Raw genomic sequence first — 24,441 nt, forward strand, 5'->3', positions numbered from 1 at the left:
TTGTTTTGGTTTAGACCCCTTGCATACAGCACTCTGGCAGACCTGGTGCATCACGTCCGGCAGCATTTGCCTCTCAATGACCTCTCCCTGGCTGTCCAGCTGTTTGCCAAGAACATTGATGATGAATCCTTGCCAAGCAGTATCCAGACCATGTCTTGCAAGCTTCTGCTAAATTTGGTAGACTGCATCCGGTCTAAAAGTGAACAGGAAAATGGAAATGGTAGAGACATCCTTATGAGAATGCTGGAGGTATTGATTTGTTTAAAGCATTTGATAATTGCTTGGATATCCTGTTTTGTAGTATGCTGTCAATCACATCTTACTTTCTCCTTTCTTCAGATATGAGAATATGTACTGTATTTCACTTCAGTGCTTCAGAGAAGGGCTCTTTAAAATGCTCTGCAGCTGGGATAATATCTCAAGTGTAGTGGAGATGCTTTGTCAATTCAGCTTCATTTAGTGGCCAGATTCAAAGCAGGAAATTGAATGTCTGTTTTGAGTAGCTTGGGTTTTTAAAAAGAATTTTATTCTAAATTTTAGTTATAATCTTTTCTTTCTTGAGTAAGAGTGTGCAAGAATTGTATTTTTTAATGTCTTCTGGTTATGGGTGTGCTTTTTGTTGTGGGTTTTTTTTAAAGCCCTGAAAGAGGATCTTCACACAGGTCCTTGACAAGGCACAGTACAATCTGGACAATTAGAAATATCTGCTCTTTGAAGACCTAAGGATCCTTTTTAAGGATGTTTATACGGAGATGTTTTTTGTATTTTTGAAAATCAAGGATGCACTAGTTGTTTGAAGAAGGCAAACTAGTTTGATACACCTAAAAATGTTTGCTGTCATTTGAATGACTTCAAAAATAGCTGTAAGTTTTATTGATCTCAGTATGCTGATTTGAAATATTAATACTATTAAATTTAGGATGATTTTTGAAGAAGAAACTGATTTTCTTTTTCTTTCCTCCCCCTCCCTGCTCTTTGATCTGCCTCTCCTCCTTTGCCTTAGGTGTTTGTTCTGAAATTCCACACCATAGCACGCTACCAGCTGTCTGTCATTTTTAAGAAGTGCAAGCCCCAGTCTGAGCTCGGGGCAGCTGAAGCTGCCTTACCTGGAGTGCCCACAGCAGCAAATGCAGCCCCTGTTCCTGTCCCATCTCCTGCCCCAGCCACTCCTGTGGCCCCTGCACCAGTACCTGTGTTTGAAAAACAAGGGGAGAAAGAAAAAGAAGACAAGCAGACGTTTCAGGTCACGGATTGCCGCAGCTTAGTGAAAACTTTGGTCTGTGGGGTCAAGACAATCACGTGGGGCATCACCTCATGCAAAGCTCCTGGTGGTAAAACTGCACTTTTACTTGCATTTATCTCTATCTAATAATTCTACAGAAAAAGCCTCTCTAGAATGAAAGCAAATGGTATTTTTAACTCTCTTATTCTTCTTTCAGAAGCACAGTTCATTCCTAATAAGCAGTTGCAACCTAAGGAGACTCAAATCTATATAAAACTGGTAAAATATGCAATGCAAGCATTAGATATTTATCAGGTATGTAGCCTGCACTTCTATTTATACAGTTACTGTATGCTAGATCTTTTAATAAGGATTTGTTTGTCAGCTAAAACACAGATTACACATATTTTCACTAACTCTTTAATTGGGACCACAACTATTGAGAAATGCTCAATATGAAAAATTAATTTCAAAAGTGAATTTTGAGGTACTTACTATTTGCAAGCCACAGATTATTTTCTTAACAGCTGTTTTTGTCTGTTCATGCAGGCAGGTCAGACTGGAAATAATTGTCTTTCATATAGTGAATTAAATCTTTCCTTGAAAGATAGTTTAGCTAACAGCTGAGGCATTCACATGTCTGTGTTTATCTTCTGTAGTTACAAAGTATTAATGAAATATAAATATGTTTGATTGGGTATTAAGTAATTTACAAATACACTGATATCTTCTGCTGTTGTCTTTCTCCATTTGTTACTTCCTAGTTTTAAAATCTGTTCTGAAAATGCTCAATTTTAGTATTTTTGTCATGGTTGGCTCTTGTGCCCAACTTCTAGTTGTGTGTGGCTTGCATGTAAAACCCATAAAATCTCAGTTACTTTCAAAAGCTATTTTAAGAATAATTGGGAGTAAACTACTGAAATTCTGTAACCAGTGTGTGTTTTCTCAATTGCTGTAGGTGCAAATAGCAGGAAATGGACAGACATATGTCCGAGTAGCAAACTGTCAGACAGTCAGGATGAAAGAGGAAAAGGAAGTTCTGGAGCATTTTGCTGGTGTGTTCACAATGATGAACCCTTTGACTTTTAAAGAAATCTTTCAAACTACTGTTCCTTACATGGTGGAGAGGATTTCTAAAAACTATGCTCTTCAGGTATGTTCTTGTTTACTTTTTAAATTGATAATGAACAGTATGGAGGAAAGAGCTTATGCCTTGAGGTACATATGGCTGACATGGAATTATAAATAATAATATTGAAATTAGCATGTGAGATTTGAAACAGTCTGTGTAAAGAGTAGTATATGAGAATAATTTAAAGATGGATTTTCAAAACACCTTGCCTAAGTGATGCAATACAAACATCAACACTTCAATTTAGAAGATATGAATGGACTTAATTCTTGAAAAGTACTGAACATTATGGACTTGTTTTGTTCAGGTTGTTGTGCTAATGTTCTACTGTTTACAGAATGCAAATCCTATAATATCCATTTAAAATTTAACCTAAGACTTTATGTTAAGTTACATACATGGTTGTTTTGTAACAGCGGAGATGGGGAAAGAAATTTGTCTTTGTTTTTTTAATTCATAATGCATTTATCCTTTTGTTCTTTTTATTACAGCAGTAATAACTTTTTGTGGTTTCTTTTTATAGATTGTTGCCAATTCTTTCTTGGCAAACCCTACTACCTCTGCTCTCTTTGCAACCATTTTGGTGGAGTATCTTCTGGATCGTCTGCCAGAAATGGGCTCTAATGTGGAACTCTCCAATCTGTATCTCAAGCTGTTCAAGTTAGTCTTTGGCTCAGTTTCACTATTTGCAGCTGAAAATGAACAAATGCTGAAGGTAAAGGTCATTTGTGTTAAAAATAAGTCTGCTTTAAAAACAGCCCTCTTAAGAGTTTTGCACAGTCTAACATGTGAGAGTCATTTAATGTTTGAAGCACCATTTGTGACACATCTCCCTTTTTTCCAAATTTCAAGTACATTGTCTTGTTTATAAGAGTTGATTTCTGTGAATATTTTCTTCATATTTGAAACTATGAACTAATTCTGAGTATAAATGGCTGACAATGACTGTGGTCTGTGATTGCCATAAGCCCATGTAACTTCATGGTCAGGACATGCATAAATTCTTGCATATTTTCTCCCTTTGTTTCTGTATCAACTTAAGAGTTTTGCTTGGATTGAAATCACTTTTGTGTGTTGGTGAATCTTGGTCACTCATGTTATATTCAGTGGCATGTACCTTTTGAATTAGATTTTTTTCTATGCTCTTGGAAAGTCTGGGTTTGAGGAATGCTGTTTTTTCTACTGACAGCATATTGTGTATTCCAAGGATCTATTTATGTTGATGAGATCATCTTATTATTCAGTGAATTTAGAAATGCTGAGCTTGTAGCAAGAGTGCACTTTCCTTATAAAAGCAGCAGCTGCCTGTATCTAGAAAAGACATTAAGAATTTAATGGAACACTGATTGTTCTCTCATAATTTCTCTTCAATTTTTCTTCCTTGTACTTTGTACCAAACAAAATTTCTGTGTAGAACAGAGGGGGGATTACCGATTTCCCAGAATCTTTGAAAACTAACAGTAATATGAAGCAATATTCATATAATCTTGCTTTAATTCTTGCAGTTTGTCATCAGAATTAAGGTTCATTTGGATTTTATAAGATGGAGATGAAGCTTAAAGAGTGTAATTTACTACCTTCAGTTTTGTGCCTCTGTTACTTTTTTGTTTCTGTAGGATGGATGATAGGGGCCTTGGGCAGACAATTTAATTGAAAAGGCTGTTTGCAGCATTTGCATAACAGTGTAGAAAGTGTTTTAGATGTTAACAATATCCAGATGTGTTGCTTTTTGTCTCTGGTCTGTGACAATAGTGGTATTTATCAACTATTTTTAATGAATCTTGTAAGGTGTTCTTGCAAGATGTCTTCTATTTTAGAAAGGCTGCCAGTTCCATTGCTTTCTGCCTTGAGAGAGTTTACTTTCAAAATGAAATTTTAGCATTCACAAAAATTAAGAACTAGTGATGAAATTAGATCAGGGATAAATTAATATTGTTAAATGTCCTCTCTTGTCATTCTGACACCTCTGATTTCTGCTCCATCTTCCCAGGTACTAGAGAGGAAATATTTTTTTTCATTGTGTCAGATTTGCAGATTTGCAGAATCTCATGCTAAACTCTTGTACAGTACAATGATGGTAAAATTAATCTTCGAGCTTTATTTTCTTTATAGCCACATTTGCACAAGATTGTGAACAGCTCTATGGAACTTGCACAGACTGCCAAAGAGCCCTATAACTATTTCCTGCTGCTCAGAGCACTGTTCAGATCTATTGGAGGAGGCAGTCATGATCTGTTATACCAAGAATTCTTGCCGCTGTTACCAAACTTACTGCAAGGTAGAAAAACACCTTCTTTCCCCACCCCAGCTTCTGACTTTTTATGTGAATAGTAGTAATAAAGTTATGTATGTAGTTAAAAACCCCTCAAATTAAAGCCCTACCCCTAATAAGTAGCTTCTGATTCTGAGTTAGTGATTGATTTAAATACCTTGAATGTGCTTATTTCCATTTGCTATCAGCTGCTTCAGGCTCCATAGTTTTGGCTGCTTCACAATTTCTGCTGCTTGTTTTTCTTCTTTTCATTATGGAGCTCTTGTGCTTTTCTTGTTTGTTTCTTCTACTTGTTTGGGTTTTTTTTGCAGTGGGTAACTTTTTTGGCATGAAGCTTTTGAGGGATGAGTGAGTAGGTGAAGTAACTTTGCCAGGCCATTGCTGGTTTTGTGGGGAGAGCACAACAGTGAAGCCCTGGCTATTCTGCAATTGAGGGCAGGTGTGTGCACCTGCAAGGGCATGATAAATAGAAATTCAAGTAGTGCCAGACTGCAAAATGAACTGGAAATAACAATCAGTTTGATTAATTGGGCATTTATGCTTGCAAGAACTGTGTTCCAGGAATACTGAGGGTGAGCAAGGAAATGTGGAGAGCTACTTAAACCTAAAGACAAGCTAATCGGAACTATTGCAGGACTGTAGACTGGTCCAGATCTACAGCTGTAGAGACATTTTTGTTGTAGATAGCAAATATATATGTTATCAATAAATCATTATGTAAAACTCTTGTCAGTAGATTTATGGAATATATGAAATTTTTATGGGCAGAAAAATCATTTGGGGAATGTGCTTAGTCTGTATGGGGCAATTAATGTATTTGAACTCACCAAATGTTTCTTTTCAGGATTCAAAATATTTTAAAAACAGTTGTTCTGTTTGTGTTTATTTTTTATTGTTACAAGGCTGAGGTTTGAGTTAAGTTATCTTTTTCTCTTTTTTATCTGCTGTATTTAAATGCTGCCATATTGAGGCTAATATTACACTTTGAAATATGCATAGATGCTTTTTCTTCAGTATGTGTATACATAAAAAAGCATTCATTGCATGACATCCTTAGATGTAAGTTAGAATAATGAATGGTATTAATATTTTGTAAATCCATTATTTACAGAGCTGTAAGCTCTACAGTGTTTAAAAATGTCAGGTTTTTCTGAATTTAGGAAACAGCAATTTTTAACATTAAACTGTGGACTTCCTCCTATGGGTGTATAACTTATCCATAATTTTCAGGACTCAATATGTTACAAAGTGGCCTTCACAAGCAGCACATGAAAGACTTGTTTGTGGAGCTCTGCCTCACTGTGCCCGTTCGTCTGAGCTCGCTGCTGCCTTACCTGCCAATGCTGATGGACCCCCTGGTGTCAGCTCTCAATGGCTCCCAGACCCTGGTTAGCCAGGGCTTGAGAACTCTGGAGCTGTGTGTGGATAACTTGCAGCCAGACTTTCTGTATGACCACATTCAGCCAGTTCGAGCTGAGCTCATGCAGGTAAATGTGTTGTTTTCTGTTAGACCACAAGAGGTCATTGATCTGCTGAATATTATTAGAAATTTGTTACAAAAACTGTCATAAAACCCATGCCAGTCTGATATGAGTGTATAAGGATAGTTGGTGTAGTGCTGTTAAGCTGAAAACTCTGAAAATTTAAAAGTGAATGAATTGTTTTTCCTATATACTTTGTTAAATTGTTATATTCTATTCACTTTATTTGCTTTTATATTTCAAAACTGGCTCTGAGCTTAATTGAGTTCAGCCTTAACTGGCCTGCTTTTTTAATTAAGGATGTTGTTTATTATCCATCATAAGCATGAAACTGCATTCCAGGATAGCAAAGATTTTGTAGCTGATGACAGCAGTCTAAATGTAAAACTGCATTTAGGACAGCCTTGTTACAAAGCACTGTTGTGAACTGAGACAGCTTATATTCAACCTTGGTAAGGAATTTATGCAGGGTCCCAAACACAAGAATAAAGTGTTTTCCTTGACTTTTTTTTTGCTCTGCCCATGTCCCTTTCCACCCCAGGCCCTGTGGCGCACCCTGCGCAATCCTGCCGACAGCATCTCCCACGTGGCTTATCGTGTGCTGGGCAAGTTTGGGGGGAGTAACAGGAAGATGTTGAAGGAATCACAGAAACTACAGTATGTGGTCACAGAAATCCAAGGACCCAGTATTACAATTGAGTTTTCAGACTGTAAAGCATCAATTCAGCTCCCAATGGAGAAGGTAAGGGTTTAAGTTAGTTACAGTGCTGAGAAACCAACTTTAAATATGTCTGGAAGTTCTTTTTTGATTTCTTCTATAAACTATGTAAGATTTTACCCCCAAAATAATAGATTTAGGCATGCTGTACTGCTCTTAAGAAGTGATAGTATAGGGAGCTAAACTGCCCAAATAAATGTTTTCACAGAATGGGAAAGGTTGGAACTTCTGGTGTATTGCTTAGGTTAGGAGCAGGAATCTCACCTAAAAGTCCCTATTTGCTTTTTGAAATGTGTCAAAAATTTACTGTAGAAATTCTTCAGTGGTGATGATTTTCATGACTTTAGTGATTTGGTTTTGTTTGTTGTCTCTAGAAGCACTTTGTACTGTACTGGCTTTCATCTGGCAGTCATGGTGTATCACAAGTGCTTAGCTCTCTCTAATTACAGCAATCTAATCTCTGAGAGTGAAGCTGGATTCTGAGATAATTTGGTCTGTAGAGTTTTAATACTTACCTTTTCAATTAGACTTTCATAAGTAGATATGATCTGAATGTAGTAAGCAATTTTCTTCACAGGCAGCTGGCTCTCTGGCTCCATCCAGCCAGCAGGCTTAAAAATAGCTTGGAAAAGTGATTCTTAAAATGCAGATGTACTGAAGCTGATGAACTGAATACATATCAATACTGTAGTTGCTGACATTTACATGTCCTGCTAGGCTTAATTCAAACTAAGTTTTCCAAAGGATTTTGGTGTCTAACATTGATATGGAGCAACCTTCAGGTGCTTGGTGTTGACCAAGAAAGTGTTATCTGCTCAACGCTTTGTATTTATGAAAAGGAAATGTTAAAGTACAAGGGAAAAAAAAAAGTGAAATTAATTGAAAACAAGAAATCCTTGTTTTCTTTTAGTGCCCTGGTAGACTTTTGTGGTCTGTCCAAAATTAATTTTTCTTTTCATTGAGATGCTGTGATAAAAACTTAGGATGACAATTGGTTAAGTAAATAGAAATACCAAGGAAGAAAAATGCCCACTTTATATCAGGGGCTTTTTCTCCATAAACTTACTAAGCATGGATGGTTAGATTTTACTTGCAATTGGTAATTCTTTTTTTCATACATTCCAGAACAATTTTTATGATTTTTACATGTTTTTTTTACATTATGCCCATCTTATTTATCTTCCTTTGTTTTGTGGGATAAGGATAGAAATTAGACAGTTGTGCTTTTATGTATTTTTATCTCTGTGTGTATGTATATAAACACAAAATAGAAATTTCCCAAAGAGGCATACTCCCCTTTATCTTCTTATAAGATTGATTTGAATTATTCTAAAATGTATTAAATCTTCTTGAAAAGGGGGAGTGCTATTTCCATTAAATAACTGGTGTTTAGAAGTTGCTTACAGGGATATTTCATCATGCATGGAAAGATAACATTTATATATGGGTGTAAATGCACACAGTGTAAGGGATTAGACACAGCAATTACTGCTGAAGGGAAGACAAGGAAAGTTTCTTTTCAGGGGAGAGATACAGTGAAGATTTACCTCATTCATAACTCAAAATTGTGGTAAATATATCTGCCATGGAACTTAGCACCTACAAGAGCACAGAAAACACTGTGGTGTTTTCTCATGCCCTCTGTGCATTTCTTAACTTGGGCACTCCAAACTGTGCATACTTTAAAAGTTACTTTTAATAGATATTAATGATACCATTCCCTTGATTAATGACTTTGTGGTGAATGCCAAGAGGTGTCTGAGTTCTCTCTCTTTCTGCTCCAGGCAATTGAGACAGCCCTGGACTGCCTGAAGAGCGCCAACACGGAGCCCTATTACCGCAGGCAGGCCTGGGAGGTCATCAAGTGCTTCCTGGTGGCCATGATGAGCCTGGATGATAACAAGCATGCATTATACCAGCTTCTGGCACATCCCAAGTATGACAATTCTTTAAACTTAAATGTGTATGTAGAATATATGGGGTCTTTGGAGCAGCCTAGTTTAGAGACAATGATTAGTCGGTGCAATCCATGGGGTTTTTGCCTGCTGGTGAAAAGGAATTTTGTTAGCATGTTTTTTAGTGCCAATGACATGTTAATGTTTCATAGTTTAATTTTCTTCCCCCCAATTACAGTCTGGTGTATAATCTTATTAGATATGATCAATATGATTAATTTTAGTTTCGTGCATTTGAATAATTAGAATATTCTGGTGCTAGTTGTATTTTAAAGATTAACTTGGATTGTGACATTTTGTATGTGCATCTAAGCTTTTACTAAAGTGAAAGAGAAATTTGGTTTCATTTAGTGACTAAGCTACAGCATAGTCACACACAATCTCTGTCTTGGTGTGGGAGCCTTTTATTGAAGCTTTTCTTACATATTTTGCAATTTTAGTTGTTGGTATTTCACGAGTTTATTGCTTTTAGACAACTTTACCATCTTTGCCCAAAAAGTGTGGGCTGACTTTGACTCTTGCAATGTGGTAAGTGTAGCTATAAAGCGTAGTAGCTTTCACAGTTTGGGCTTGTTAGACTTGACGTAAATATAGCTTTGCAATGAGTAAGTTTTGTTGGGCAGTGATTTGATAAATAATGTTTCAATCGTTCAAGATTAAAATCAAATGTCATTTTAAAAAAGGGAAAAATGTCAAAATATTGAAAATTACATTCTGTAATTGAGTTGCAGTGCAATGCCCGTACACCTATTATTGTGTATACGTGGCTTCTTCTGAACCACTGGCTTTAAATGTTGCTGATGAAATTGAGCTATCCATCATGCTGGAGACCAGTGGCTGACAAAATTAATATGGGCTGAGTGAACTGGTCTAGCTCTATCAAAATGCAGGGAAAACAGGAGGTGGAGAAGGAGTTAGACAAACTTTGAGTGCAGTAGCTGGCAGTGGCTGTGACTGAGCTGGGGGTGCTGCTGTGTTGTTGAAACACTAATCTTAGAAAATTAGAATTTTAGTTACCTTGCTGAAAATAATTAAAAGTTAGAAGTTAGAAGGGAGTAGTTATCTGAAACTTAAATAATTGACTGTCTGTCATTTCATATTTGCTCAGCTGGGCTTACAATGGGAAAAGACAAAACTAGTGAGCAGATCCAAAGGAACATGGACAATGCAACCAGAAATCCATTCTTTGAAAAACTGGACTATCCCCTGAAATCATTTGTATTGTCATTGTTAGAAAAGGTCAAGAGTTTAGGGTGAGGAAGACTCCCCTTACTTCCTCCTTTTAAGACCCCTCCCCACGAAAACGATCCCAGACTTAATTTAAGAATTCAATCAATGCTTAATAGCCATTCGAGCTAATTACCATAGGAAGCAGGGGATGGGAGGGGCTGTTATTATGAATATGTATTTGTTTGAGTCCTTTGCTGATAGACTCTGTGATCACCTGTGATTTGGCAGTGTGCATTAGAGGATTACCTCACGCTGAATAAACACACATTTTCTAACTTTAAATTGTTAGAGAGTCTTTTGCCCTTCCCAGCTGAGTGATACACTCCTATTTTGGTAAATGTGTTGCAGCTTCACAGAGAAGTCCATCCCCAGTGTGATCATCTCTCACCGCTACAAGGCCCAGGACACCCCGGCGCGCCGCACGTTCGAGCAGGCGCTGACCGGCGCCTTCATGTCGGCCGTCATCAAGGACCTGCGGCCCAGCGCCCTGCCCTTCGTGGCCAGCCTCATCCGCCACTACACCATGGTGGCCGTGGCCCAGCAGTGTGGTGAGGGCAGGGACACAGCTCCTGAGAGCTTGGGGGAGCTTTGGGGCAGCTTTGTGCTCTCACTCACAGCAGCTGCTGTTAAAAAGTCACATTATTGCGCTCACTTCATAGTGGCTTTTTGTTTGAAGGCTGAAATTCAATTCTTGAAAAAGCTGTGGAAATTATTAAACAAATTTTAAAAAAATAATCAATCACCTAATGATGCTCTGTAAGTGTTACAGCCAATGAAATAACTGCAGTGTGGAACAGCTTTCATAGTTCCAGTATTTGTGTAATTTAATGCTCACAGTACTATTTGCAGATGGTCTCTAATTGGGTCGTTTCCAGTTGTGGTTTTGGAGGACCTTTAGGGGAACTGCAGTGTCTTAGATCCAAAGAGAAAACTTTTTTGTTTGGGCTGTATGACAAGTAATTTGGTAAAAGGCATATTATAAGCATATCACTCTTCATTGTCACATTAATGTAACTGGGATTTTTTATGACTCTTCATTTTAATTAAATCTTCTTGCAGTGCATAGTCTAGTAGATAGAAAAAAAATATTCAAGTAGATGTAATCTTTTATTCTTCTAAGAGTGAAGGATGCCTTACAATCCATTTATATGCAAATAGGCACAGGGCTTGCTGATTTTGCCATCAGCTAATCCAAGAGTAGTAAAATCTAATTAAAAGACTACTCATATTGATATATCCATTGTTTTATCTTTATTTCCCCTCCCCCCCTGTTACAAATTCCAGGTCCTTTCTTGCTGCAGTGCTATCAGGTTGGGAGCCAGCCTAGCACAGCCATGTTCCACAGTGAAGAAAATGGGTCAAAAGGCATGGATCCCTTAGTGCTTATTGATGCCATAGCAATCTGCATGGCATATGAGGAGAAGGAGCTCTGTAAAATAGGAGAAGTGGCCCTAGCAGTGATATTTGATGTTGCAAGCATCATTTTGGGTTCAAAGGAAAGGGTAAGTTTTTTAAAAATGTATTGAAATGATTGAGTTTCAGACAGTGAAATTTTACTTCTAAAATTTTGGAGGCTACCAATAAGCTGAGAAAAGGAAACTGATCATTTCTTCATTTCTAGGCTTGTCAGCTTCCCTTGTTTTCATACATTGTGGAACGTTTGTGTGCTTGCTGTTATGAGCAAGCTTGGTATGCTAAACTAGGAGGTGTTGTGTCCATTAAATTTCTCATGGAACGGCTGCCACTGATTTGGGTCCTCCAGAACCAGCAGACTTTCCTGAAAGCACTTCTCTTCGTTATGATGGACCTAACTGGAGAGGTATGTAATTAATGAATTTTATCAAATAGTGTTGGGAAAATTTCTGGCCTAAATTCACACAGATGGAACTCTTAGCTATCTTGAATTTTTTACTGAACTTCAGAATGCATTTTACCTGCAAGAGTTAGTAGTGAATTCTAGTGATTTTAACTCAAACCAACATCTGAAGTTAGGAATGAAGTCAGATTTTTCCACCTAACTTTGCTGAAGTTTTTGAGTTTACACTTGCTGCTTTCAGAGTAGAAATGTACAGGCCACATGTAGATCACAAAAGAACACAGATTCACTGTCACTTACCACAGGATCACTAAGCTTAGTAGGAAATCAAAATCCTAGGATTCATCAAAATCAAATTCTAAGTTCATGAGTAATGCCTAGATATGTCATCTTTGTTTTGTACTTAGCTGATAAAAATGATCTCTGGTGCCTCAGGTTTCCAATGGAGCAGTTGCTATGGCAAAGACCACATTAGAACAGCTCTTGATTAGATGTGCAACTCCTTTAAAAGATGAAGAAAAAACAGAAGAAATCCTTGCAGCACAGGAAAAGTCTTTCCATCATGTCACACATGACCTCGTTCGAGAAGTGACCTCTCCAAACTCCACTGTGAGAAAACAAGCCATGCATTCTTTGCAGGTGCTTGCACAGGTCACTGGCAAAAGTGTCACAGTCATCATGGAGCCACATAAAGAGGTAAGCAGAAATATTTACTGAAGCAGATCTTAAAGTTGTTTTCCAGTTTGGATTTGCAGAAATGCTTTTCTTAGTATGTTTTCCCATGCTGGTGAATTAAGTTCATAGTGCTTTGATAGCAAATGTTTGTCATTTGCTAAGTTTTGTTGTTCAAATATATACAATGCCTGGAGCACTATAGAGATTCATACAGGCTCTGCTCTGCCTGACTCTTAGTCAGTATTTATAGTCTCATCAGGTTGATCTCCTTCCTTAAATTATGGGCTGCTCATCCTGCCACCAATCAGACATAGGCTAGGCTGTATAGACACTGCATTTTGATACTCAGTTTTGTTATTCTCTAAATATGTGGCATTATTGCTGTGCCTTTCCCTATCCAGAAAGAGACCAAAAGTTCAAAGCTGGTTGAAGTAGCTTTTGGCTAGATACTCCTTAAAGCTGTTATTGTTTAGTCTTTTGGAAGATAATTGAATGTACATAAGTCTTAAGGGCCATGACAACATTCCAGATTATACTGAGAAGTTTCCAAATTGATATCTTACTTTGCTAAAGCTATTTATTGAGGAAAGTGAGAAGTTGGTGTAATGGAAAAAAGTTACAGAAACTTTTTTGGTTTTCTGATGTTTTAGCAGCTTAAAACATATTTGTTTCTTGACTGTCTGAAATGCTTCAGTCTGAAGTTTTTGTTGTTCATGATGTTGTGTGAAGTTATTAAATATTGTAGATCTTTTCATGGAGAATATGTATTAATTACAGCTACTACACTGCTTTGCAAACTGACTGAACCAAAGTAATTCAGAGAATTACTTTTCCTCTTGCCTAATTATTTCTCAAGACACATGTGGAGCCACAATGGAAAATGGATGCAAAGCTACAGCCATGACTAATGGTGTCTTCTTGGTGGCTGGGTCTGTGGGGCCATTTCAATAGCTGTTAATTCAGTAATCTGAATTTCATCATGTAGGTTCTCCAGGACATGGTTCCTCCTAAAAAACATTTGCTTCGGCACCAACCTGCAAATGCCCAGATTGGCCTGATGGAGGGAAATACATTTTGCACAACCCTGCAGCCCAGATTGTTTACAATGGATCTGAATGTTGTGGAGCACAAGGTTTTCTACACAGAGGTACTTTCTTTTTTTTCTCATCTTAGAATGTGGATGTTTCTGTATGATGGCATTAGTACTTTCATTGTTAGAAATACATGTTTTTCTTTGTGTATTTTAAATTTTCACTGAAATTAAGAATTTCACTTTTGAAACATGAAGTGAAGTCTGCTTTGCCTGCAGCAGTCAAGGCAGAAGATCCTCTGGTTTTGAGTTAAGACAAAAACAAAGTGCTGTAGATGTAAAGCTATCTATAAAGGTGGAAGTGAGATAGTGGTGTTTAACATGTGAGTAGCAATATTAAAATGATTGTTTATTTTTTTCCTAGTTACTGAATTTATGTGAGGCTGAAGATGCTGCCCTAATGAAACTGCCTTGCTACAAAAGTCTTCCATCACTTGTACCTCTAAGAATTGCAGCCTTAAGTAAGTAAAACCTCCTAAACAAGGCTTGATGCAGTTAAGTGTCCTTGTGAGCAATGGGCAGTCTGCTTCCTGAGATCAGCAGAAAACATGAGCACTGGAAGACTGATGACTGCTCTCCTGAGGTTACAGTTTAATGGAGAGAATAATGGGAAAGTATTGCTGCCTTTGTAATGACTAGAATTCAGTTTTCTGAAAGGAACCCAAAATATTTTAGGATTAATTATGTTATAAAGCATTAGGAAAACTATAGAATGTTAATAGAATTCCCATTCTTTTACTATTTTATAATGCCTGTTGATTTTGGCAATGCATATAGTGCTTTAGCTGTCTGCAATTTGAGATGACATAAAAAGAAGCTATAAGAGAAGCAGTGTAGAATTAGGGTTTATTTTCTCCTCTCCTTTGAAATTGAGTTAACAAAGAGAACAAATTTACTTTGATATTTGCAGATGCTCTAGCTGCCTGCAATTACTTGCCTCAGTCAAGAGAGAAAATCATTGCTGCACTTTTCAAGGCACTGAATTCAACAAATAACGAGCTGCAGGAGGCAGGAGAAGCGTGCATGAGAAAGGTGACTGTATTAAAACAATATTCCTTTTGAGGCCATTGTTCTCTCTGCTTTATTTCCTTGGTACAAGACTTTGTGGGAAAGTTCTCTACAGAAAATATTGTTGCTCTGTTCAGTTTTTGTTAGTGATGCTGATAAGTTTGTGTCAGATGTGTTTGTTTGGGATTTGAACTTGGCCATAAGGAATTATCCAAGTTGCAACTAAGAATTATAAGTTCTTGGATAAGGACCATGGTAAATCTTTCAGTCTTTCTGTCCAGTCTTTTCCTCTTTCTGCTGGTCTGGTATTTGTAAATGAGTCTTCTTTTCTAAATAGCATCAGTCCTTCTCAGTTGTTTTGCAAATGTGCAGGCTTGGCTTTATTGTCCAAGCTCTTCCCATGTTTTGTCTATGTTCCTAAAAGAAGTGGTGGAGATCCCATTGTTGGTTTTGGAAAAGTAAAGCAGGACAGCAGAATTAGACTCTGCATCACAGTGTGATGGTTACCTTAAGGAACAGGACCCTGCTGTCCTGTTTGAGGTCAGAATTAGTGTCCTTGCCTGACACTGCCCTGTCTGTCCTGTGGATGCTACATTAGCATGTGTAAAGGCTGGAAGGACAAGGAAAGGATGTTCTTTCATCATGATTTGTTGTTCAATAGCTGTGCCTAATTCTGATTCAGCAAGATTTTAATTCCATTCTTCTAAATGAAAAAAAAAAAAAAAAAAGCTAATGAAATTACTTGCAGTCTCTTTGTCGTGTTGTATAGATGGGCTGGCACAGAACAGAGAATTTAACTGCAGTAGTACTGGTGGTTTGTATTTCTTTGTGCCATTGACTGGCCAGAGGTTGTGTGCCTGTTTATGTCACTGTGGTCATGAAAGGGAATGTACTTCTTATTTTTGGCTTGTTAACACAGTTGGGTTGAGAGGTCACAAATAAGGGTTCTTCTGACCTATACATCAGATTTGTCTGATGTTTTTTTTTTCCTTTGATAATCTCATGCCCACAGGATATTCGGTCATGACAGGAAATATTCTCTCTGGCTGCTTGCAGCCAGGCTCTTTTGACCTTTTCTGTTGCTCAGGATGCATGCAGATTGTAACACAGAAATTTGCTCTATTGCCTTCAGCCAGATTCACAGGCAGTTCTTAATATTGGGTCTAAGTAGTTTGCTCATAGCTGTGTATTTAATTTATAGCTGTAGCAGTTTTTCAGTCTGTCTGTAATTACAATCTCCTACTTGATTATTTTATGGAATGTCCTTCTGTGTGTCAGAAATACCTCAGTGCATCCCAAATCCATCTTGTCACTGTGTATATTTCCAGCACAAGACGTTGTTTGAACTGTTGCATTTTGAAAGGACAAAAATAAAATAGGAAAAATCAAGTCAGTTAAATCTATTTAAAAAAAAAAAAGCTTGCACAAAAGTCATGTCCTTCTCCACCTGTATCTTAATTGTGCACTCTCTTGCAGTTCTTGGAAGGAGCTACCATAGAAGTTGATCAGATTCACACCCACATGAGACCACTGCTGATGATGCTGGGCGACTATCGGAGTCTGACCCTCAACGTTGTCAATCGTCTGACATCAGTCACCAGACTTTTCCCAAACTCTTTCAATGATAAATTCTGTGATCAGATGATGGTAAGCCCATCCAAGTGTTTATTTTAGCTCTTCCAGAAGAAATTTTCTTTTAGCTACTATTTTTCTGGTGAAAAATCAAAGAAGTTCAGTTGTGACTCAATATATCTGGAAGTAAAAGATTTTGTTTTTGTTTATTTCATTTAATAAAAAAAACACAATTTCTTTAAACATTTGCATAAAATTTCTAAAGGGCTTTGTAACCAAAAAATTAAGAGATTTTATTTTTTAGTGAAGACTTAACTAGTTATGCCAAGGTTTGGTTGGACAACTTTATCTTTAAGCAAGGTGCCACCAGCACCTTTAACAGTTTTACTTCCCAATGCACTAAATCTGTTTTGGTGCTTTCTTGATTTATAAAATTTTGGGAGGTATTGCTCTGTTTATTTGCAGTGTTTAAACTGAATATGTGGATTCTTTATCCACTTGGCATGAATATTTAAGCATTTAAATGCATACACATCAAACAAGTCATCAAAGCTATCAGACTTAAGTTTTTTGTGTGTATATATATATATATATATATATATATATGTACTTATAATCCCTGCTTTCTTGAAGAAGAAAGAAGACTTCTAGCAACAGTAAACTTTTCAACTTGAGAGAGTGAAAATAACCGATAATTCTTCTCTTTGTTTCCTTCAAAGAAATATTTCTTGTCTCTTGTAGCATATGCTAAAATGGAACAGTCTAATTAGAAGAATAATAGTAATTATCCTTTCTTTGTAGCAACACCTGCGTAAGTGGATGGAAGTTGTGGTTATTACACACAAAGGTGGACAACGGAGTGATGGAAATGTAAGTTAATGAATGCTTTTATGTGAGAAGGGAACAAAGAAGTGGTATTAGTGTTTTGGAATTAAAGGGCTCATTCAGTTGTAAATGCTGCCATAACTGATTACACACTGATGCTTTGTTATGAGCTAACTTGTTGAATTGAATATAGAATATTGAATATCTATTAGAATTTTTAGTAAGGGGAGCTTCTTCTCTGCTGACAATAGTTACTTTAAAGGACTGTTTTAGGTTAGTGTGGGAACAGCTCAAGCATTTGTATTTCTTTTCTCCCTCAGGATTTTCTGCTTAGAAATCTTTCTTCATTGGAATGGTTGATGAGCTGAACATCATAATCCCCCTTTTTTCATTAATATGTTTGATGTTCATAACATAGCCTTTTGAAAATTATACATAATGATAACATAATCCCAGTTAATTTAAAACTTAATTTATTAAAACCAAGTTCAATATTTACCAATTGGGATCACATTAAAATTACTCTCCCAGTGAAATGAATGGCCTTAATGTTGAATCATGGGAATCTGCTCAGTTGTCTTATAAATGGCAAATTGTGCAGAGTAATGGCAGTACTGTGTGCTCTCAGCAATACTGATGGCAATCCCTGCTTCAGTGCAGTGTCCTCTATGTTACCCAAAATCCCACAGCTCTATTAATCTTTTACTAAATGCTTTTATTAAGTGTTGAGATTTATGATTGTATCTTTATTTTTCAAATCAGAATAAAATTACATTGGCTTTTTATTTCCCTCAAAGCATGGAAATGTGAATTGTCTTCTGTTCATGGCAGAGCTGTTTGATCACATTGCTGTTAAGGACACTGAGCATTTTGTACATGCTCAGGAGGAGTAGGATTTTTAGTTTCTGTGAAGGCATAAGTGGTTTCAAAAGGTTTTTATGTATTGTCAGCCCTGCACTTCAGTCCATGAGAGGAGGTTGTGGGGTCTGTCTGGGCAGATCAGGTTAAAGGAGTGGAGCCTAATGCTTTGTGTTTCAATTCAGTTGAGAAAATGCAATGCACTTGATAAAATCATTTTGGATACTGCACACTGGAACTTAGTTTTAGAGAGATAGTGAAGGTGGATTTGGTTGTTTTGTTTTTTCCTTTTCTTACTGAAGGAAACCTACACTCTAGCTAACTGAAATACAATCTCTATTTAAATCACACAAAGAAAAAATGCAAATTATTTTGGACTCATGGAGAATTTAATATCTACTGGGAGAACAGAGCTGACTTTATAGTAACCAGCTGTTTGTGACATAGGCTGTGAGAAAGCTGAGTCTCTCTTTCTTCAGGTGAAATCTGGGGGTGTGAGGTCACCCCAGGACACTGGTGTATAGGAGAAATGGTTTAGGAGGGAAGGTCTGGCTGTTTGGTGCATGACTCACTTGGTGTAGGGCAGTGAGCACTCTAACTCCATCAGCAGTATCATTAGAGTCTTTAGCTCTCACCTGTAAAACACCTCTCTACTGGCAAGGAAAACAAAATTTCAACCATTATACTACCAGAGGGGAAAGGGCTGACTTCCACAAGTGCAATTTTTTTCCTGCATTATGGTAAGTAGATGTTCTGTGTATGTTAATCCTTTGCATTTGGCTGCTGGCTCTGCTAATACAGAGGGAAAAAAAGAAGTAAGGTGTGTGATACTGTTTTTATACATTATAGCCAGTAATATTTTTGTTTCTTTTTACAGGAAATGAAGATTTGTTCAGCAATTATAAACTTATTCCATCTGATCCCAGCTGCCCCACAGACTCTGGTTAAGCCTCTCCTGGAAGTTGTTATGAAAACAGAACGAGCAATGTTAATTGAGGTAAAAAGAGGAAGTTAACATGACTGAAATTTTTGCTTTATAGTCTTCTTAAACATTAGTATATGATAATTATAGTATTTCAAATATGGTGTGAGAACATGTGATGTAATAAATATGGTCTTCAAGCCTTTAGGAGGTATTAAAATTTGTCTTGCACCCTTAGAAGTGAAGTTCTGAAAGTGTCAATGAATTCTCATCATGCAAGTTCTGAACATTTTGTATCTGTATAAATGCCAAGTCAAATGTATTTTTCTGAGTGGTAGTAAATTAGTAGGAAACACTCTATGCTCTGCATTTTTAATTTAAGGTTTATGAATTTTTCAGGCTGGCAGTCCATTCAGGGAACCACTGATAAAGTTTTTGACACGTCATCCATCCCAGACTGTGGAGCTGTTCATGATGGAAGCCACTTTAAATGATCCCCAGTGGAGCAGAATGTTTATGGTAAGCTGTGTGGGGAGAGGAGCAGGAAAAATCCCTCAACTTGACAAATCTGATGAACAAAAAGGTTTTGTCTTTTGCATCTTTTTTTCCTGTATGACCTTGTGGTCCTTAATCATGGTCTTGCTCTTGGCTGCAGGGTTCCTGTTCCTGGTTTTGTATTTCTTTGTCCTGAAGTGTTGATTTTATACCTTTCCAGATCATGTAAGGCTGTTACTGAAGTGTAGATGTTATTTTTATATACATGAAATATAACCTCTGCAGCTTTAGTGTGGAATATAAAAGCTACAGGATGATATAGTTGCCTGGTATTTCAGCTTTTAAAGGTTATTAAAATTATTTCTTCCCCTTTTGCAGAGTTTCTTGAAACATAAAGATGCCAAACCTCTGCGGGATGTGCTGGCAGCTAATCCCAACCGGTTCATCACGCTGCTGCTGCCGGTGGGTGCCCAGGCAGCTGTGAGACCTGGCTCCCCCAGCACCACCACAATGCGGCTGGACCTCCAGTTCCAGGCTATCAAGGTGTTCATTTACCCTTCTTTATCTCTGCACTGGGTGGTTGAAACCTCTTCAGCTACAAGGCTCTTACATCCAGGCTTTCAGTGTGTGTGTGTGCTTATTACAGCTGATAGAAAACAACTTGTAAAAATGTGGAGTGTTTGTAGTCACAGCTGCTCTGAGAAGGGAAAAGAGACTCAAATTAACTATGCTTTTTTTGTCAAGTAGGATACAAGAGGAAAGCATGGCAACAGAAACAGAAATTTATTTTCCTTAATCTGAACTATTTTGTATTTCACTCTTTTGTTTTGCTGTTGAATATTTTAGAACCCTTAATTGACCATAAGCAAGTGCTTGTATATCATTGTTTCTCCTGACAGATCTCTTGTGTGTTGACTGGGCATTTGTCTTGTTTTGCTTTCGACAGATCATAAGTATTATTGTTAAGAATGATGAATGTTGGTTAGCAAATCAACACTCCTTGGTGAATCAGCTGAAACGTGTATGGGTGAGTGAAGCTTTTCAGGAGAGACATAGGAAGGAGAATATGGCTGCAACAAACTGGAAAGAGCCCAAGCTGTTGGCCTATTGCTTACTGAATTACTGCAAGTATGTAAAAAATTTTATTTCTGAGACCCTGCATGTATTTTTTTAAATTTTAATTTGGAAAATACTGTAAAGGTATATAGAGTACTAAAAATGGTTTGCAGTTATTGAAGGGGAAGTATAATGTATTTCATAATACTGCCATTGCCTCTAAACCATGCCTGTGGTACTGGCTGCTGTTGCTTCTCTGCTCCTTTAAAAGATTAGTTTCATCAGCATAGTAGTTAGTGTATTTTTTTTCACAGAAGTTTTGTATTTTATGTGTTTTCCCAGGAGGAATTATGGTGATATAGAGTTACTCTTCCAGTTGCTTCGAGCTTTTACAGGCCGGTTTCTCTGCAATATGACTTTCTTAAAGGAATATATGGAAGAAGAGATCCCCAAAAACTACAGCATTCCCCAAAAACGGGCTTTGTTCTTCCGCTTTGTCGACTTGAATGACCCCAACTTTGGAGATGAGCTCAAAGCCAAGGTAACTAAAGCAATTAAATCAAAGAAGCCTGGTATTTAGGTTTAATTTTCTTCTTGGGAACTAGGGCAACAAAACTCCCTTACTTAAATGTCAATGAGTTTGATAATTGGCAGAGTCATTTAGGTGAAAATATCATACCTGAGGAAGAGCGATAATAAACAGAGACAGCAATTCATCTTGTGTTCAGTGCTGACTGCTTTAGCTTACACTTTCTAAGAATCTATGCCCTTGGAAGGAAGAAAGAGGAGGGGAAAAATTGGTGTGTCTCTTTCTTGGGGTTTTATTTATAGTTTCCTTTTGTAGCTCAGTGAGTGTGTCCAACAGGCAAGTTTGCATGTGGGAGTACTCGAATGTTGGCTGCCATTAGGAGAATATCATGGTACAGTAAAACTTGCTTTGTTTACATTCTGTAGGTGCTGCAACACATCCTGAATCCTGCTTTCTTGTACAGTTTTGAAAAAGGAGAAGGTGAACAGCTGTTGGGCCCCCCAAACCCAGAAGGAGATAATCCAGAAAGCATCACTAGTGTTTTTATAACAAAGGTAACATTCTCTGATTACATTGAAGTTATTTGAAAATTAAAACAAAAAGTTGTTCCTCTCATTTGACTTTTCATCCTGATTTGAATTAGTTTTTCTGTTCTGAGTATTATGGTCTGTTATGTCAAGTGCTTCATAATGTTGAATGTGAGATCCATTAGTCATCAGTGGAATGGGACTACAATTTTCAGTTTATGCTGTTTTCAGAACTGGAATGTGTCTTTAGAAATGGGCTTTACTTGGCTGTAATTCCAGTCTTTTTTATAAGGAAAGCTTTCCATGACCAAACATCAGGGTCTTTCTAATTCACTGGAATGAACCAGTTATAAAATGAATGCTGTTGAAGATGAGGATTGGGATTATTTATTTATTCCTTTTCATAGGTTAACAGTTTTGGAGTTCCCAGATGTGCTCATTATTTAGATTCACACTTCAGGAGGTTGTTTTGTGGGTACTAAACTGAGTTAAGAAAGTAATTACGAGTTCTTAGTCTTCTTAAAAACCAAAAATGCTCAAATGCTCAAATTGCAAAATGCAAAAATGCTTTTTGCTCAAAAAGGAAAAATTTGTGACTTTGCCTTTATAATAATAAAATTTATTATAATACTAAAAGTAGTTTTTTTTTTTTTTTCCTCAACTTCATTCTCTCCTCTTTGATCATGCCTGGGACTAGGTACTTGACCCAGAAAAGCAGGCTGATATGCTGGATTCTCTGAGGATCTACCTGCTGCAGTTTGCCACGCTGCTGGTGGAGCATGCCCCCCACCACATCCACGACAACAACAAGAACAGGAACAGCAAACTGCGGCGCCTGATGACCTTTGCCTGGCCCTGCCTCCTCTCCAAGGCCTGTGTGGACCCAGCCTGCAAGTACAGTGGCCACTTGCTCTTGGCACACATCATTGCCAAGTTTGCCATTCACAAGAAGATTGTTCTGCAGGTATTGACCATGGGCTTGTGTTAAGTTCAGAAGAGTGCTTGCTTTTATTTTAAGATTCAGAGTAGAAGCTGCACGGTGGTTTTGAATGCTGAGTATAGTTCAAACACCACAAATGAATGCAGCAGGCAAAATGTTTAATACAGATTTACTTGGGAATAGGAGAGGATAGAAAGGAGTACTGCTTACCCTCCCTGTTTTCATTTGTCTTCACACAAGTAGACCTTTTGGTTGAATTAACAAAATTGGGAATGTTTCTTCATTTAAGAGGCAGACACTTCAGTTGAGGAACAGTGTGGGGATCAAGGGAAAATTGACAGTGGAGGGAGAAAAGAGAATGTAAAAGGAACACAAGTATATGCTCTATGCTTCTGCTGCTGATGTATCATGATATTTTTAGCAAATTATGAGCCTTTAGAGAAAAACTGTGTTTTTTAGAAAGCATATATTGTTGTTCCCTGTTCATTATAGATGCTTTGTTTTTGTAAATACATGCAGTATTCCTGTTGATGAGAATTGTGCTGTTCAGGTTTTTCACAGCCTTCTCAAAGCTCATGCAATGGAGGCCCGGGCTATTGTCAGGCAGGCCATGGCTATCCTGACTCCAGCCGTGCCTGCTCGGATGGAGGATGGACACCAGATGCTCACTCACTGGACACGAAAAATCATTGTGGAAGAGGGCCACACAGTGCCCCAGCTAGTGCATATTTTGCACTTGATAGTACAACATTTCAAGGTACTTGTGCTGTTATTCTGGTACTCACTGTATCTCCTGTAGCAAGGAAGTAAACTGGTTGATTAGAAAAACACCATAATCTGATTTATATGGCTTAGCTTCAAAATGCATCATTTGTGTGTGAAGATGCTTATCTATAACTGAATACAGCTGTTTAATAGCAAGTAATTTATTAAGCTCTATTATGATTGAAGTTAGAACTCCAAATGTTAGGTTAGAGTCTGCAAGATGAATTCATTGCATATACATTAGCAGTGTTCTTCAACAGGTCTGTGAAGATTCTCTAAGAGTTCTTTGAAATGGTGCAGAACCATATTCTTTGCCATACTCCACTAATCCTTGTTTGTTTGACTTTATATTGGTTTATATGTGGGATTAATTAGATCACTTTTATCTCTAACCAATGTATGTTGGGAAGCATTAAACAAATGGGGCAATGGTGCAGAATGTCAACACAGGAACATTTTTGAAAGCACATATTAAAATGCAATCCAAAGAGACAGCTAATACACATTTTTCAGGAACTGATGCATCAACAGTTTTTGAAAGAATATTGAGTGTGTACAAATGTGAGTTGAAGCTCTTTAAAATGCTTGGAAAAAAATTGGTATAATTGATCTTGAGAAAAACTGTGAATCTTAAAAAGAGCATGTTCATTTGAGTGTGTGAAATCAGTAGTCACTGCTGAAAGTTGTAACCAAAATACTATTTTCAGTGTTCCTGTTAACTTTCCATATTGCAAAATTTGAAGTGGTACAGGTTTAGCAAACTTTGGGATTGATGACTGTTTTATGATTTTGCTTTATTTCAACATTGTAGGTTTTGTGTAGAATGTTATTGGTTAATGACTAACATTTCTGTGAAACCATTTTTTCAGGTTTATTATCCTGTGAGACATCACTTGGTTCAGCATATGGTTAGTGCTATGCAGAGACTGGGCTTCACTCCCAGTGTTACAATAGAGCAAAGAAAATTAGCTGTGGATCTTGCTGAAGTGGTTATTAAATGGGAATTGCAAAGAATCAAAGACCAGCAGGTAGGAAATCAAAATAAATAGGTAAAGATTGAACTGTTCCACAGTTTAATGTACTTTTTTTAACATGCACATTGCTGATATTTCAGCCAGATTCAGATATGGACTCAAGTGCAAGTGGAGAAGGAGCAAGTTCTGCCTCATCTGCTGTTAAAAGAGGATTGTCTGTGGATTCTGGCCAAGAAGTAAAACGATTCAGGACAGCTACAGGAGCAATAAGTGCTGTAAGAGAAAATCAGGATTTGTTCAGAAACTCTAAGTAGTGTAATTGTTTTTTCCACATGACTCAAAACTCCCTAAATGTAAGCTTTTAGCTTGAGCAAGTATT

General features: G+C 37.3%; 1 protein-coding gene across 2 annotated transcripts in view; it reads left to right on the top strand.

The window, feature by feature from the left end:
- Window positions 1-24,441, top strand: part of TRRAP (transformation/transcription domain associated protein) — a 72,877-nt gene that overhangs the window by 8,367 nt on the left and 40,069 nt on the right. For both annotated transcript variants that reach the window (XM_056503160.1, XM_056503161.1), the window contains 28 exons: window positions 15-249; window positions 1,004-1,331; window positions 1,440-1,537; window positions 2,181-2,375; window positions 2,878-3,069; window positions 4,467-4,632; window positions 5,857-6,113; window positions 6,649-6,849; window positions 8,610-8,761; window positions 10,359-10,558; window positions 11,295-11,512; window positions 11,632-11,829; window positions 12,262-12,522; window positions 13,487-13,648; window positions 13,956-14,052; window positions 14,502-14,623; window positions 16,076-16,246; window positions 16,973-17,041; window positions 18,732-18,851; window positions 19,176-19,295; window positions 19,650-19,814; window positions 20,218-20,399; window positions 20,670-20,868; window positions 21,282-21,410; window positions 22,081-22,347; window positions 22,874-23,080; window positions 23,958-24,116; window positions 24,203-24,337. In XM_056503160.1, the coding sequence (XP_056359135.1) occupies window positions 15-249; window positions 1,004-1,331; window positions 1,440-1,537; window positions 2,181-2,375; window positions 2,878-3,069; window positions 4,467-4,632; window positions 5,857-6,113; window positions 6,649-6,849; window positions 8,610-8,761; window positions 10,359-10,558; window positions 11,295-11,512; window positions 11,632-11,829; window positions 12,262-12,522; window positions 13,487-13,648; window positions 13,956-14,052; window positions 14,502-14,623; window positions 16,076-16,246; window positions 16,973-17,041; window positions 18,732-18,851; window positions 19,176-19,295; window positions 19,650-19,814; window positions 20,218-20,399; window positions 20,670-20,868; window positions 21,282-21,410; window positions 22,081-22,347; window positions 22,874-23,080; window positions 23,958-24,116; window positions 24,203-24,337 (5,005 nt within the window). The remainder of the gene's footprint in view (window positions 1-14; window positions 250-1,003; window positions 1,332-1,439; window positions 1,538-2,180; window positions 2,376-2,877; window positions 3,070-4,466; window positions 4,633-5,856; window positions 6,114-6,648; window positions 6,850-8,609; window positions 8,762-10,358; window positions 10,559-11,294; window positions 11,513-11,631; window positions 11,830-12,261; window positions 12,523-13,486; window positions 13,649-13,955; window positions 14,053-14,501; window positions 14,624-16,075; window positions 16,247-16,972; window positions 17,042-18,731; window positions 18,852-19,175; window positions 19,296-19,649; window positions 19,815-20,217; window positions 20,400-20,669; window positions 20,869-21,281; window positions 21,411-22,080; window positions 22,348-22,873; window positions 23,081-23,957; window positions 24,117-24,202; window positions 24,338-24,441) is intronic.

The sequence above is a fragment of the Oenanthe melanoleuca genome, chromosome 14, assembly GCF_029582105.1.
Source record: "Oenanthe melanoleuca isolate GR-GAL-2019-014 chromosome 14, OMel1.0, whole genome shotgun sequence".
Classification (NCBI taxonomy): Eukaryota; Metazoa; Chordata; class Aves; order Passeriformes; family Muscicapidae; genus Oenanthe; species Oenanthe melanoleuca.